Here is a 15,034-nt window from a genome sequence, read left to right on the forward strand (position 1 = left end):
GCCGGCAGTAAGTCAGACTTGTTTCCAGTGCATGTTGGACTCCGGCAGGGCTGCCCTTTGTCACCGGTTCTGTTCATTATTTTTATGGACGGAATTTCTAGGCGCAGCCAGGGGCCGGAGGGAGTCCGATTAAATATATTATTATTATTAATTACATTTGTTGGTTAAGTTAGGTTTAATAGCTATGGTATTCTTACTAATCATTTTATATCAAATATATTATTCATACTCCTTCCAGAATTATGGGTCCCCCTCAATGAAAGATTGCAGAATGAAGATTTTTCTACAAGTCTTCACCTCATGTTACTGGTTTATTGAAATTTACATGAAATGGGGTTGTAAAATACCAATCTATATCTATTTTAGATAAGTACTGTATAATGGAAGTAAAACATAAGTAATCTACTGTATGTAGTCTTAGTAGAACAGCGTTTGATATTGACTGCTGCTGCATGCGTTATTGTATTAGTGGTAGCTCAGACTGCTGGTGACATTCCCCATAAGCAGGTGAGAAAACTCAGCACCATACATTATGGAGGTCACATGTGTCTGCTACTGGCTGTCAGTATGGCTGACAGTGACAGGGACAACAGTGGCAACAGTGACAACAGGCCTCATGCAGATGCCTTTAGTGTCCATACAGTCTATGACATGAATGAGGACAGGCTAGTACTTCACTGCTCCCCAACACTGGAACTACAGTATGTTAGAAAGTACTGTTGGTGTGAACAGCCACATTCTTGTGGAAAGTTACACAACTCCTGGAGGAAAAGCTCTCCAGTTTGACTAGTGGGACTATTCCGTGATAACCAGTGTGGAGTGTAATGCACCAGCTGTAGCACTTGACTGGAAATATGGAGTGGTTAAATACATAATGCGCTTATGTTCCTTCAAGATGTTCCCTTTCTTTTAAACTCATCTGCACTGACAAAAATGAGGGCTGTCATGTTCTGCAAAGTTAAAAGAGCTGCTCTGCTGAATGTCAAAGATCTATTTTTGGAAATGGCATGAACAGAAACCATTCAAATTTAATAAAGACACAGGTAAGTTCATTAATGCTTCAGGTACTAATATTGTATGTAGGTTTAAAGCTGGGGGGAGGCTAAACAATTTATACTGAGTTGCAGTCTAGAATTTAGTCGCTCTCTATTACTTTTAGTGATTCCTCCCCTTTGTTATTATAGTGTTCCTTGGTTGCCTGCTTTTCTTTGTTTGCTAGAGCTTTGTCTTCTGTTTCTTGTTTCTAGTCTGCATTTAGATTTTTCTCAGACTGTAACATTATGGGCAGTTGGTTTGACTTCAACTTCATACTGGCACAGTAAAAATGGTTCAGTTTTGACAGCTTTTTGGTTTGTCTATACCACTGGTCTGAGACCTGAGCTGCTTTGAAAGCAGATGAAGGAAAGATAAGTGGCTGCTTCAAAATAAATGTGATCCCAGTTTAACTTGGAATTTCTGTCTGAACCTCATCTATTTACAAATTAATACCTTGTGTGCAGAGTTCTAAGACTTAAATGTTTTGTCATAGGTTTCAAGGCCAAGCTTAACTTCTGAGAGTTGTGCATGCAATTTCTCATCCAATTGTATTCATTAGTTTGTTCTGCTTTTAGGAACAATCTTGGAGGATGCAAAAAGTAGTGTGAAATGGGCCAAGACACAAAGTGATAAACCTATAAAGACGCTGTGAAGACAAACTTCAAATGGCTTTACTGCAGCGCTTCTCTATTGTGACATGGCAGTGGAGCACATGCTACTCAGAGGCAAAATAGTTTAGTCTCTGGAGGCGTAATGGGATGGGCCGCTGCTACCCGTATGTGCGTTCCCTGATGGAGAAAATCTCTGGGGCAGTAGGGACGTGTCACAAAGTACTTTTCATTAGGACAAATGAATAGCTGCTCAACTATCTGTTGGGCTGCCTGTCAGTGCGGCCCCAACTGCTATCTATATTCATAACACATTGTGACAGACATCAGGAATAAAATAAGATCTCCATTTAAGTGTTTATGGAGCTGTGGTCTAAGAATATTGAGCGTGTGTACTCGACTGTAGGCACAGGCTTGTGTATATCTGTGAGAGGGAGCCTAAATTTGGTTTACACCAGCCAGTAACACACTCAAAACAGCCAATGTAACCTACCTGGATCATTTGTTTTTGCGTCTTTCCTTTTTTAACTGTCTTTAAATTAGAAGTGTGTATAAAAAATGGGATACAATATCCATAGTGTTAATGAGCCAGAATGCATTTAGTGTTACTCGGTAAAGCTGACAGATGTGTGAGAAAGCTTCACATCTCTTTCTCTGGCCCTTGGCCAGAATTTGGAGCTTCTCTTGCATCCCATCTGCTGGGGAAGAGGTAATGTTGACAGTGTTGAGATGGTTTTGTGGAATTGTTTTTAGAAAGCAAGCGGCTGCTTGCTTCACTTTGCAAATGTTTACTACTTTAGGTTCTGCACTAAGAACTTGAGAAAGAGGAGCACTTTCAGGTTGAGCATTCTCACACTGTATGTAGAATGTAAACATGTTTAACAAAAGGTAAAGCCATTTAATACATGTACTGTGAGAACGGCATGGTTTGAGGACAGTTCTTAATTACTAAGCTTAGGCTTTTGTTTTTCTATTCTGGCTTCTCATGGTCCTGTAGGTAATGGTGACAATACTATGTCCGCATGCTAAAATTGTCAGTGTCAGGACTGTGGCTTGCTAATGGTATTGGTCAATAGAAAGTACAGCTGAGGTGGATGGGAATGTTTTGCAGGAATCTTGTCGTAAACAAATGGTGTGCAAATAAAATGACCAAGAAATGGTTCTAGATGAAATGTTGGCCCTCTTTCATTTCATTCAAAGAGCAACATGAATGTCTGTAGCACTGTAAATTTTATGACAGTCTGCCTAAAATGTGTTGACATTTTACTGAAAGCTACTAGTTAAATAATGTTAACTCTGCAGCTGAAGTCTAAGACAAAGAAACTCTTTTTAACAACATCGAAAGCGAGTTTTATTTAAAACAAATCCATTGTTAAACTCCAGAGACACTATCAGAACGACCCTGCGACAATCAATTTGAAATAAATACAGCGAGCCAGCCATCTGTGAACAGCCAAACAACAGAAGGCCCCTGGTGAAGCCCGCATTCTGAAGAAGAACCAGCCATCTGAGAAGTCGCTCCACTCCTAAGAGCAAGCCCAGAGGCCCAGCGACGACGCATTATCATAAGTCTCAAGCTCGAAACCATCTCAGAACTGTGGATCCAAAGAGCCTTCAAACCAGCACTTCTCTTCTGACCACTTGAAGTCTCCAGAGCTAAATGGCTAACAGGATAAGTACACTTTGAGTAACTGATGTCTCGTGAAAACCATAGTTACTAGCTATTAACTAAAGTCTCACCTGTAGCAATCAAGTCATTTTTCCTATCCATATTCGTGACTAAACCCCAGAATTTATATCCAGCATCTAACTCAATTTTTTTTTCATCTTCCACCATCACTAGCAGACTGTTCAGTCACTCAACCATCAAAGCATTCACCAATGTCCCATTTGAATCACCTCTCACAAGAGTCCTTTTACCTGTGTACTTAGCTTATATCATCTTGTGTTTCCTATTTTTAGTAAAGGGGTCACTGAACTGGTGGGATTCACAGCTTTCAGACTTGCACTTATTATTTACACTAACTGCTTGATGGACTTATAACCATCTTGTGCCCTAACTTGAGGTATTGAATATTAAATATTGTTCATTTTCATAAGTGCAATCATTTCTGCTACAAAGGTCTTCCTGTAGTTACCATAAGGCCAATATATTGTGATGAAATCTTAGACTTATATGAATCTCAATTCAGACACTCATGGTTCCAAAACAGTTACCACCGTGTGGTTAAGGATGGCGCACATTTATGTCGCTTCCTGTCTGTTACTAAAATATTGTAAATAAAATTTCTTGTGGCCATGTGAGCATGCAATCTAAATAAATGAATTTAACACAAAAACACAGACGAGAGACGCACCCTGAGCAGGCTTGAAGTTTTATTGTTCATTCTTGGTTTCTGAAAGACTCTTTCTGAGTGACTGAGACAAAGGAGGGGCAGACTCATTAGTCATTCATGGAACTGTGCACGCACTCATTTGATTGGTTGAGAGGAGTGTGAGGCGCTGTCCTCGGACTGAGCAGAGATGAAATGAGATGAATCTTTTTTTGAAAGTTAATTCTGTCTAGTTAAAAACTTTCTCCACTATGGCTGTGTTTGAAAAACACACTTCCTAAAACTAAGGTGGAATAACACATTTAAACACAATTTTAAGCAACACGTAGTTTGACATGAAAAGTATGTGGATCATTCTGTGGGAAGAAAGGGACTGTTAACTCTGTAAAGACTAAATCTGAGAATAAAAGACACAAGCAATCAATTATCAGCATACAATCACTAAAAGAAATTAAAAGAACACACTTTCCTGTGTAACTTTTTGAGCAGTACTGGGAGTTAGGATGTCAGGATTAACAGTCTCTGGTGACAAGCAGTTCTGGTGTCTGAGTGTTCCTGCGAAGGGATCAGATAAGGATCTGGCCTGTACATCTGATTAGGAGAGGTGTGATGGCAGAGCCTGGTTTATGCATCTGGGGCAGTTTGCATGTAACAGTTTCCAGCTGGTTCTCAATTCATTCTGAGAGACTTCAGAATGAAACATTGCTTCCAAAATGTCTGCTTTGGACTTGTGGGCACTACACCTCGCTGCTCTTTTAAAATTGCTGGAAGAAAAATTGAAAAAAGAAAAATTGCTGCAAATTTTTTATTTTTTTTTGCCTCTAGCCTGTTTGGTATAGCACCTGTAAGAGTTTTTTGGATGTGTGCACTCAATGTTCAGTTTATCTTGTCTTGCACTGCCAAGACCATGCGCTCATCTTTTTGAGAGTGGAGTGTAGAAGAACCACTACTGTAATTGGCTCTCTGTCTGGAGCAGGGGGTCTCAGAAAGGAAAGAGCCAATATACAGAGTCAAGAGCAAACTTGAAGCCAGCGGCCCCCTCACCCACCACCACCACCAGCATCACCATCTCCTCCCTCTCTCTTAATGTGTTTAAGTCATTTCAGGCCAAGAGCTCTGCGTCGTAGTCGTTAGTCATTTCCATCTAGTCTTTCAGGTGACTGGTTGCTTTGTGATCCAGGTGGAATTGGGGTCTTATCAGCAGCAGGGCAGAGGCCCAGTGGCCACATCACACAAAATACAGCCTTGCCTCCAACCGCATGACTGCCTCACATGATTAAACCCAATCTTGACCGGCTGTTGTCAATGTGTCTCTGCTGTATTTGTGTGTGTGAGTGTGTGTGTGTGAGGGGAAGAGAGAAAGCTGAAGTTTGAAGTTCAGAGGATGATGGGAATGCCAGCTATATGTATTTGTTTCTAGTGACGGTGCTTGTGTCTGAGTATGTGCAGTGAAGGTAATATTTGTAAAATGGCTTTCAAATTGTCGAGATGTTCTACTAAAGCTAAGTCAAATGCTGTTTAAAATCAAATTCCAGTGCATCTGACTGCCACAGGCTTGCAGGACAAAAGGACCAACAATGCCAGTGTGGTTACAGCTAATGCTGTTTCTATCCTCTGTGCCCTAAATGACTGACTGGTTCAAAGTGTTTTTTTTTTTTTAAACAAGCCTTGGATGACTAAAAAAGGGAGAAAGGGAAGAAATCAATGTCTCTCTTCAGATAAATGTATGGAGCCGGCCAATGTAAGAGGTAAGAGGGTAATCTGTGAAACAATACCGTAGGCTGACAGGAGACGCAGTAATCTAGGCTTGACCACTGCTATCCTTAAATAGTGTTCTGTGTCTGAAAGATTACACAGTAAGGTTTGACACCGTAATGGTCCTGACAAACATACACCCTCAGAATGCCTGCTTGAGCTTCTGTAAGGGTACTTCTGTTCACAATGCAGTCTTTAGTGGAGGTCCTGCTGGCAGAATACATTGATGGGAATCTGATTGAGGTCTGCTGCCAACAATGAGCAGAGAGGCGGACGGTGAATGACACTGAAAATGAAATGAGATGCACTCTGAGGAAATCAGCGATGGAAGACATGAACTGTTTATTCTGTTATGTGTGTTGTTTGAGTATACATTCACATGTTTGCAGTCTTCTGTGAAATGTTTAGGCAAATGATTTTTCTTGGATATAACTGCAGAATTTCTGACTCGACAGTCTATTGTCATGGCTGGTGTGTGGTGCACAGGACGGGAGGCCCAAAATGCAAACACGTGGGTGTACAGGAAGGTATAGTGAAGTTACTTTAATAAAGTTAACCAAGGCTTACAGGCAACCAGACAGGCAGGTAACAGGTAAAAAGTTCAGGGCAAAATACATATAAACTGAAGCCCACACAATAAACTGCATGAAGAACATGCCACACTGATACTACTTTTTAAAAGATGATGATGATCAAGCAGAATATTATAATAAACAAAGGGGAAGATTCAATGTGCTCTGCATCGTTTTCTTGTAGCCAGTAAGTCATATTAACATTCAATGTTTCTTACAAAATGCACTCTGTGGGAACTTGCTCATAAAGATGTTGCTCTATAGTACTAGTGAAGTGGTCAAAAACCTCATGCTTTGCTTTTTCCTCTTGTCTCTGTGTGAACATTAGATGGAGTTTGGAATCCGGTGGCCACATTATTAAGTCAGACAGGCATTGTTGCCTTAATTGTCGCCACCTAAAGTAAATTTGTTCTGTTCACCTTCACTCTTGCTTTGTGTCTTTCTATTGACTTATTTTGCAATTGTGCAGCCTCTAAAATTCACTTCACATTCAGCCTCAGCACACTTTTAGACATTTCTAAATTAGCTCGTGGTAGAAAGCCCTCATCTACGCCATCCTCTGAGTCCCTTCTGATTTGTTCTGTTGTAGTCTCTATGTTCAGGTATCCTCAGTTGTTCTTGCTCAATAATGGTGTTTTATCTGTCTCCTAACAGTTTGAAGCATCTGTGAACGAGGGCTCAACTGGGGTGGTGGTCAACCTGACGGTAGACGACAGAGACGATCCAGCCACAGGGGCATGGCGGGCAATCTACTCTATAATTAACGGCGATCCTACACAAAGCTTCGAAATCCAAACCAACCCGGACAATAATGAGGGAATGTTGTCAGTTGTCAAGGTAAAGATTTGACATTTCAAATCGTATTTATATATTACTGTAGACAGCATAATCACCCTTCCATTACCTTTTCAATCAATTTTCCCCATTCAGCCTCTGGACTACGAGGCCACAGCGTTCCACACACTGCTCATCAAAGTAGAGAACGAGGATCCTCTGGTTCCAGATGTTGGCTACGGCCCCAGCTCCACAGCCACAGTCCACGTCACGGTCATGGACACCAACGAGGGCCCGGTCTTCTTCCCTGACCCTCTGACAGTGACCAGGATGGAAAACATCCCTGTGGGCAGCTTTGTGGCCTCACTCAATGCTACAGATCCAGATATATTAGAGATTCAGAGCATCAGGTAAGGGTCAAAGTGAGACTAATTGAAATTAAGATGTAAAACTGAGAGAGCTGGTTTGTGTTGTGTGACTGAAGGTCATTTGCTGTAACATGTACCTCGGTATTGTTGGTAATGAGCTTCCTTATTTTAGTTTCATTATGTTCAGTTGAGCCACATTAAACATTGAGCACCTAAAGGTTTTCTTCTGTGCAAGGGTAGTTTTGTTATGTCAGCACGGCCTGCATTATTGTCAGTGTTAGATGGTGCTAGAAGGTGATCTGGCATGTAAGTGACAAAAAGCCCAGAGTTTTAATGTCATATTCCCACTGTTTTGACATCTCAATCTGTTGGTCGTCACTTCTCTCATGTGCTGTTGAACCCTCATCACTCCTTCTTTTATCTCCTCATCTGACTCCCATCTGTTCCATTCCTGCACTCCCTGTCTCCAGTGATCTCTTTGCTTGTTATGCTTTTTTTTTTTCGGTCTGTGTTGTGCACAACATGCGACATACTATATGTTCCTGGTGTGGTTGACCCGAGTTAACTCAAAAGTCAGAATGAAGCAACGCATTAACTCTTACAAAAAAAGCCTTCTCTCAAATATCACTATCATAACAAGAAGGCTATTAGTTTCATTATGTGCCGCAATAAAAAATTATTCCTCTTGCTGCCAGAGGGAGCCACATAGTGTGTGCTGCACTTCCTTTACAAGATGGAAAACTCATCATTGCATTTATTAGCTTTTAGGCCTAATTTATACTCAATTTAGATTGCTCTTTCTTTGCACCCTTGAAGTTATATATCATGTAAAAACAGTGTTAAGTAAACACATGGGGATAATAATGACTCAGGGAAATAAAACCCACCAGATTGTGATTTTACTGCTCAAATTATTGATGCTGCTTTATGTGCTGTAAAACCTAGTCACTGTATCAGTGTCAAATGCTATATAACAAGAAGTTGTTTCACTGAATGTTGTATGGGAATCTCAGCCTGTGCCCATAAAGCTAAGTCTCCAGCTGATACCAGCCCTGTACTTAAGTGGCACTCTGATTATCAATTAGGTCACATGACGGTAAATTTTAAAATGTTTCATCATATCTTGAATACAATATTTGCTGAATTGTATCATGCTACTTGAATTAATAGGGTAGTTTTTGTTTTGTTCTGGGACTTTTTGTAAGGATTGGACACTGGGTCATCTACCTTAGGTCACAGGTCACATCAGATAGATGTGGTTGATCAAAGCCTGTTTGCATTAAGTTTGGTGCATGGTCTCTTTGCCATATTATACCTAATATTAGCAGCTGTGTTAACATTAATCAATAGTCTTATTCGATTAGAAATCTAAAGCAAAGTACTAGCAAACAGAAATACAGAAAAAAACAGTAAATGCATAAAGTCAACTAATGGTCACTGATAAAGGACACTTCTGTACAGTATCTGAAGTATGTAAACCTATAATAATAAACATATAATTCAATTTATATATTGACAGCTTCACCAAAAACAAACAGTTTGAGCTTCACAAACACAGATGTTAAGGCAGAAGTGCTGCATTGATTTATAAATAGTTGTATGAGTGTACCTAATAAAGTGGGCAGTGAGTGTATGTACTTCTACTAATATAAACGGGTCCAATAGGTAATAGAAACAGAAGAATGTTTGTTCCTATTGAGCGCACAGTTCTTTTTGAAGTTTGTATTTCCTGTTTAACCACAGGTTGGATACACTGTACATGTACATGCATTTCATGTATAGCCAGTAATTTCCTCAGTGTGTACTGTTCGTTGGAGATTTGGATGTACAATAGTTTCCCTTCTCCAAGGTGTTTCTGTAGGCTCCTCCATGTGCTGTTTTACACCAGGACTTCCAATTCACGAGTGAACATCTATACTGCTTATCCTGTAGAGGATCATGGGGAGGCTGGAGCCAATCCCAGCTGACATTGGGCGAAAGGCAGGGTACAGCCTGGACAGATCACCAGGCTATCATAGGGCTGACACAGAGACAAACAACCACACACATTGATACCTACAGGCAACCAGTCACCCTAACCTGGGTGTGTTTGGACACAAAGAGAACATGCAAACTCCACGTAGAAAGGTCGGGTTTTTTTTTAATTAAAACATGAAATAAGACATAACATAGAAGATGAGACAACAGACATTAACAAAAGAGACAAAGGGATTGTTAAATTAAGTTGTGTGGGTGTATCCAACTCTTTGCAGACTGATATTCAGTACATATTAAAGAAAAACAAAATGAAACCAAATTAATTAAGAAATTCGGGGGGGAGGTAAATGTAAAAAAAAATAAAGGAGTTTAAATTAATAAATGACCAGGAGTGTGCTGGTGATGCCCCTGCCTCGAACCACCAGCACGAGGTGATGGAGCAGCTCAGCAGGGTGATGTTATCCAGGTCATCCAGGTCATCCAGGTGATCCAGGACAGCAGCGTCCTTGTGTTATGGTTAAATTAAACCTTCCCTTTGTTTTATTGTTCATCTTGGTCTATGTTAATAGTTGATTGTTGGGACAAACAGCTTGGGGTCGGCCCCTGACCTTGACAGGAGAGACCTGACCCAATGTGTGGTGTGTTCCCCTCCTAAACAGCTCCTAGACCCTGACGAGGGAGCTTGTCTAAGAGGGTGTGAGCAGTCCAGTAATGATATATGCAGGTAAGGGGAAAGGAAACAGTAACCTGGTCTTCCTCCCCCATGCTGTGCCCCCCAGAGAAATGGTAGAGAAAGATGAATAGGTAAATAAGACAGAAAAAGAAAAAATAACAATAAAAGAAAAAGTGATAGTAAAGCAATTTCGATCATATAAATACAATATATACTTTGTCATACACATAACTATGTGTACCTGGATATACAGTATATGTATATGCATATTCATAAAACAAAAATAAATGACTAACAAATCAGTAAAAGATTAGAAAGAGAGAGGAGAGGGGGAAAAGAATGAAAATGGGGGGATAGGTTATATTCTCAGTTAATCTGGTTTGATTGATCGCTGTGACATACTCAAAACAGACAAACAGGTCAATGAGGACTAATAGCAACAGTAACAATAATGAAATAAAAAGCGGCTTGTTATATTTCTAGGAGTTTGTGGAAATGTGCGTGGCCTCGACCTTGGCCTAGGTATCTGGTTTAAGTTAAAAGTGGCTAGAAACGGATTCCAAGTGTCAGTAAAAGTTGATATACTGTATTATTCTTATGGGAGATAGTTATTTTCTCTAGTGTGATGTATTCTATGAGAAGGTTGGTCCAGTGGTTGATGTGTAATGAGTTTGTAGATTTCCCGTTTAGAAAGATTGTTTTCTTGGTGATAGTCAGAGAAGTGGGTTTTTATATTTAATTGGTAGGTGGTTGACTGATGGAGGGATTCTACAGCTCAAGATGGTGGAGAGTTTCTCTGTTACCGCTACCCAGAGGGAGTAAACAGGTTGATAGGTCCAAGTAGCATGGACGTAATCATCGGTGCAACCCAGAGTACTTTACTGTAGGTTAGGTTACAGGGGGGGGGTGATGCCCCCTCCTCGAACCACCAGCACGAGGTGATGCCATCGTTTGGGGAGCTCTGGAGGTCATCCAGGTGATCCAGGACAGCAACGTCCTTGTCTTTGAGTTTGTAAACTTCATTATCTCCTCAGTTAGAATGGAAGGTTGTAGTGGGTTATTGATTATATTGATCTTTGATTTAATTATGGATTTTAACTGTTGTTACTGGAGACATTCTCCTCTCCTAACTCCATACTTCTGGACTAATGTATTGAACGGTATAAGCTGGTTGTTTTCAAATAGGTGATGAAGGTGAGTGATTCCTTTGTGTTGCCACGTTGGAAAGTGGACAGGGTTGTTATGCAGTTGAAAATCAGGGTTGTGCCAAATTGGAGTGTATCTACATGGTGTTAATGATGATTTAGTGGTTTTGTTTGCTTTCCACCAGGCTGTCAGAGTTGCAGAGATTGTGATATTTTTGCAATAGTTCATTTTCTTAATTGGGTATGGTAGGAAGACAAGGTCTGCAACCGAAGTATTTTTGCATTGATAGATGAAAGACTCTCCATAACCAAACCTGCGTAGTGTGAAGAAAAGATATGACCAGTTAACTTTGCTGAATGCTTTTTCTCCATCTAATGATACAATTATAGTGTCGGTTTGTTTTTGTTGTGCAAGATTGATTGTTAAATAGTCTACGGGTGTTATCCAAAATGTGTCTACTTTTAATGAAGCATTTTTGGTCTGGGTGGATTATTATTGGAGTAACTGTCTCTATAGTGGCTAGAAGGTCAAGTCATCTGTTTGAACTTAGAGACTTCTTGCTGTGATGCAGCAGTGATAGCCACTAAACCTTTTTATTTCATGCAGCGGTGGGAAGTAATGAAATACACTTAATTACTGTAATTGAGTTGATTTTTCAAGTATATGTACTCTACTTGAGTATTTATTTTTCTGACAAATTCTTACTTTTACCCTGCATTTTAACACAAATATCTGTCATTTCTACTCCTTACATTTTCAAACTGGGCTTGTAACTCTTAGTTTTAATATATTTTGTTCCCTTTAGGACTAACTGACTAAATGTGCACACCACTGTGCTGGGTGACATGAAGAAGTTATGGTAATTTGAAGCATTGGGGAAACCAGTCCTGCGTTTTGTAATGAAGAAACATGTCACCGAGTCTAGCGGTGTGCTTCATTTATGTTTTTAATTATTTTTGAACAACAAAGGAAGTCTATGGCACAGACAAATATGTTAAACCAGGTTGGAGACTGACAGCCATCAACTGTGTTAATGCAGTTCATTGTTGGTTTTAGTCTCTGAATACATACTGTTGAAAAGATTATATCCTTTATGTCTAAATTGGACCTGAAATGTGTTCATTAGTTAATGCTAATTATTTTTGGTATATTTTAAAATTTGATTAGTAGTTTTGAATTGTTTATTAATCTTGGAAATATATTAATATGATGTGAGGGTCAGTTATCGTATGATTCCACAGAAACAGCTGGTAGAAATGTCCTTTGAATGGTTACTTTTTACTTTTATACTTTGAGTACATTTCAGGGCCTATACTTTTTTTTTCTTTTACTCAAATAGAGTTTGAATCAGTACTTTTACCAGAGCACCAGTATATTATAATTATTTTAACCTCTGTTTAGCTTGTGATGTTGTCTCCAGGTAGATTTCGGTGGGCCAGTCTAAGTCAAAATTCTGAGGGTGAATTTGTTTTTGTTTTTTTGCTCCTGCTTCGACCTGTCCTGTGCTGACTTGCAACCAGCCATTTTTCAAAACAAACCAATTCTCAATGGTTGTGCCTTATTTTGTCACATTCAATGTGCAAACCTTAATTACCATCCATAGAGCCATGCTGCAAGCAAAATTCTTGTAGGTTTAAATTAACTTAGGTCAGTAGTGCCTTGTAGCTTCATTATAAATGGATTTTAATGGAACAGTCCGTTGATGTTACTTAAAGTAGTAGCACTGTCCAGGAGTAAGAGCCAAAGAGGTTTTCATCAGCCCAAACATGAAGCAGAAAACAGTTTTATGTTCTTTACTTCATCCTACTTTCAGTCCTGACTGCATCTTATTGGCTTGTCCTTCAGCAGCTTTTGGTCTTCGGTAACCTATTCACCAAATCTCCTGTTTCTGAAAAGCACTGCAACAGAAAAAGTCCTAGCTGATGCAAGACTGATGCAAGTTTCAGTGCTATGTGTCATTGAACAGTGGCATAATGTCATGTTTTTCTATGTGAGTCACTCAGGTTAAAGGAGGTTAAATAGTTTATCTGTTTGTTTTTCTCACACACACATATAATTTTCAAATTTGCATTTGGAAGTATCTATATTAAAATCCTTGGCGATGTTTCATCTATATATTGTTACAGAGAGCTCTGTGCTTTTGACATCTTTGACTCATCCTCGAGTCATACTGATGATCTGCATCTTTCTAGATTTATGATTATTTTATGGCCTCTGCATTTGTTGTTATTTCATCCTGTGGCATTTTGCCAGTGACTCTGACGTGTCATAACTGTGACCTGCAGACAGGCTGAGGACATGGTGAAAGACAGACAGTTGGAGAGTAGAGGGAGATGCATAGAATGAAATGGCAAAAAAGGAGATTTGTTTCCCTCTCTCTCCTCAGCCGCCTGTCTCTGCATAACTGTGCAGGTGTTTGTTTATGTGCATGTGTGTCTCAGTGTGTCGGCCCTCTGGGATGCGTAGGTCAAATGAATCTGACATGGAACACAAGCGATCAGTAGGGTCAGTAGGACTCAGTGCCCAGCACACACATGCATGTTTGTGTGTGTCTATTTGTGAGGACTGCATTAACCTTTGTTAACACTGAATGAAATACTGCAGGTAATCGGCGGCTGTGACTTGGACGGTAGAGCGGTCATCCCTTAACTGAAAGGTCAGTGGTTCGATTCCCATTCTCCCCAGTCCATGTGTCAAAGTGTCCTTTGGCAAAACACTGAACCCCAAATTGCTCCTGATGGCCAGGCCAGCACCTTGCAGGGACAGTGCCACCATCTGTGTGTGTGTGTGTGTGTGAGGGCTACCTTGATTCTGTACCGGAGACAAAGTGTGTGTAACAGACTTAGCCAATAAAAGTGATTATCATAAACAAGTTTATTTGTTCCTGCTTTATATTTTCCTTAACAGCCTGGCTTGGGTATTTTAAGTCAAATAATAGCAGGTGGAGAAACAGTAGGACATAAATTAGGCAGCTGCTCATTTTTTAAGCAGCTCAGTAATGAAATATTTGCCTTGCATTAAGCAGCTAAGCCTTACCCAGGACTGTGGCTGCCTGGGGTCCTCTTGAGAATTATAATAAATGCAGTGGTCATCTGTGTTCTTAAACCTGTGCTAGTCTGCCACATGTGACATTTCTTGACCCAAAGCAAAGTCGGGATGTATTCAAACAGGGTAAAAAGTCTAGTGGGAGATGGGGAATGAAATATTTTTCATGCTGCTTCAAATAAATTTGCCACTGCAGGTGGCATTTAAGGCAGTGCCAAATTACAGGAGGCAGTTCATCATATATTCAACAGGAAAATCCCGTCACCAGCTGAGCTGATTAAAGTCAGTAAAAGGAAACTCAAGTCTTCACACACATACACTCAGAGATGCCTGCCGTCTCCCATTTCCATACTGTGCACTAATTGTGTCAGTATACATCATTTAATATACAAAATAAAACATCCACTAATGAAGTCATACAGTGCGTGTATTAATGCGTGTCAGTCAATCAGCAATTTTGGAATGTCACTGCATTCACAAACAGAATAAAAATGTTTTTCTAAGGACTTGATGGTTATTTTGTATTTGCTGAGGCATTCACAAAGCTGCTCCACCACCATCCACAATCAGTTTGGTTTCCAGCTGTGAGTCACTCCATCATTTCCCTTATGCATTGGATTGTATGGGAGAAAAGGGTCCATCAAAAATCAAGCATTTTCATTATGCATGCTGACTTTTTTTAGCATACTTTGTCTCTTTTCCAGTGTAAAGTCACTAAATACATCTTACTTTGGACACTGACTTTACA

At 39.9% G+C, this 15,034-nt stretch overlaps 1 protein-coding gene across 2 annotated transcripts in view; it reads left to right on the forward strand.

The window, feature by feature from the left end:
* Positions 1 to 15,034, forward strand: part of cdh13 (cadherin 13, H-cadherin (heart)) — a 403,886-nt gene that overhangs the window by 285,782 nt on the left and 103,070 nt on the right. For both annotated transcript variants that reach the window (XM_020603006.1, XM_020603005.1), the window contains exons 10-11: positions 6,958 to 7,140; positions 7,234 to 7,487. In XM_020603006.1, coding sequence (XP_020458662.1) covers positions 6,958 to 7,140; positions 7,234 to 7,487 — 437 coding nt within the window. The remainder of the gene's footprint in view (positions 1 to 6,957; positions 7,141 to 7,233; positions 7,488 to 15,034) is intronic.

The sequence above is a fragment of the Monopterus albus genome, unplaced genomic scaffold (genome assembly GCF_001952655.1).
Source record: "Monopterus albus unplaced genomic scaffold, M_albus_1.0 scaffold59.1, whole genome shotgun sequence".
Classification (NCBI taxonomy): domain Eukaryota; kingdom Metazoa; phylum Chordata; class Actinopteri; order Synbranchiformes; family Synbranchidae; genus Monopterus; species Monopterus albus.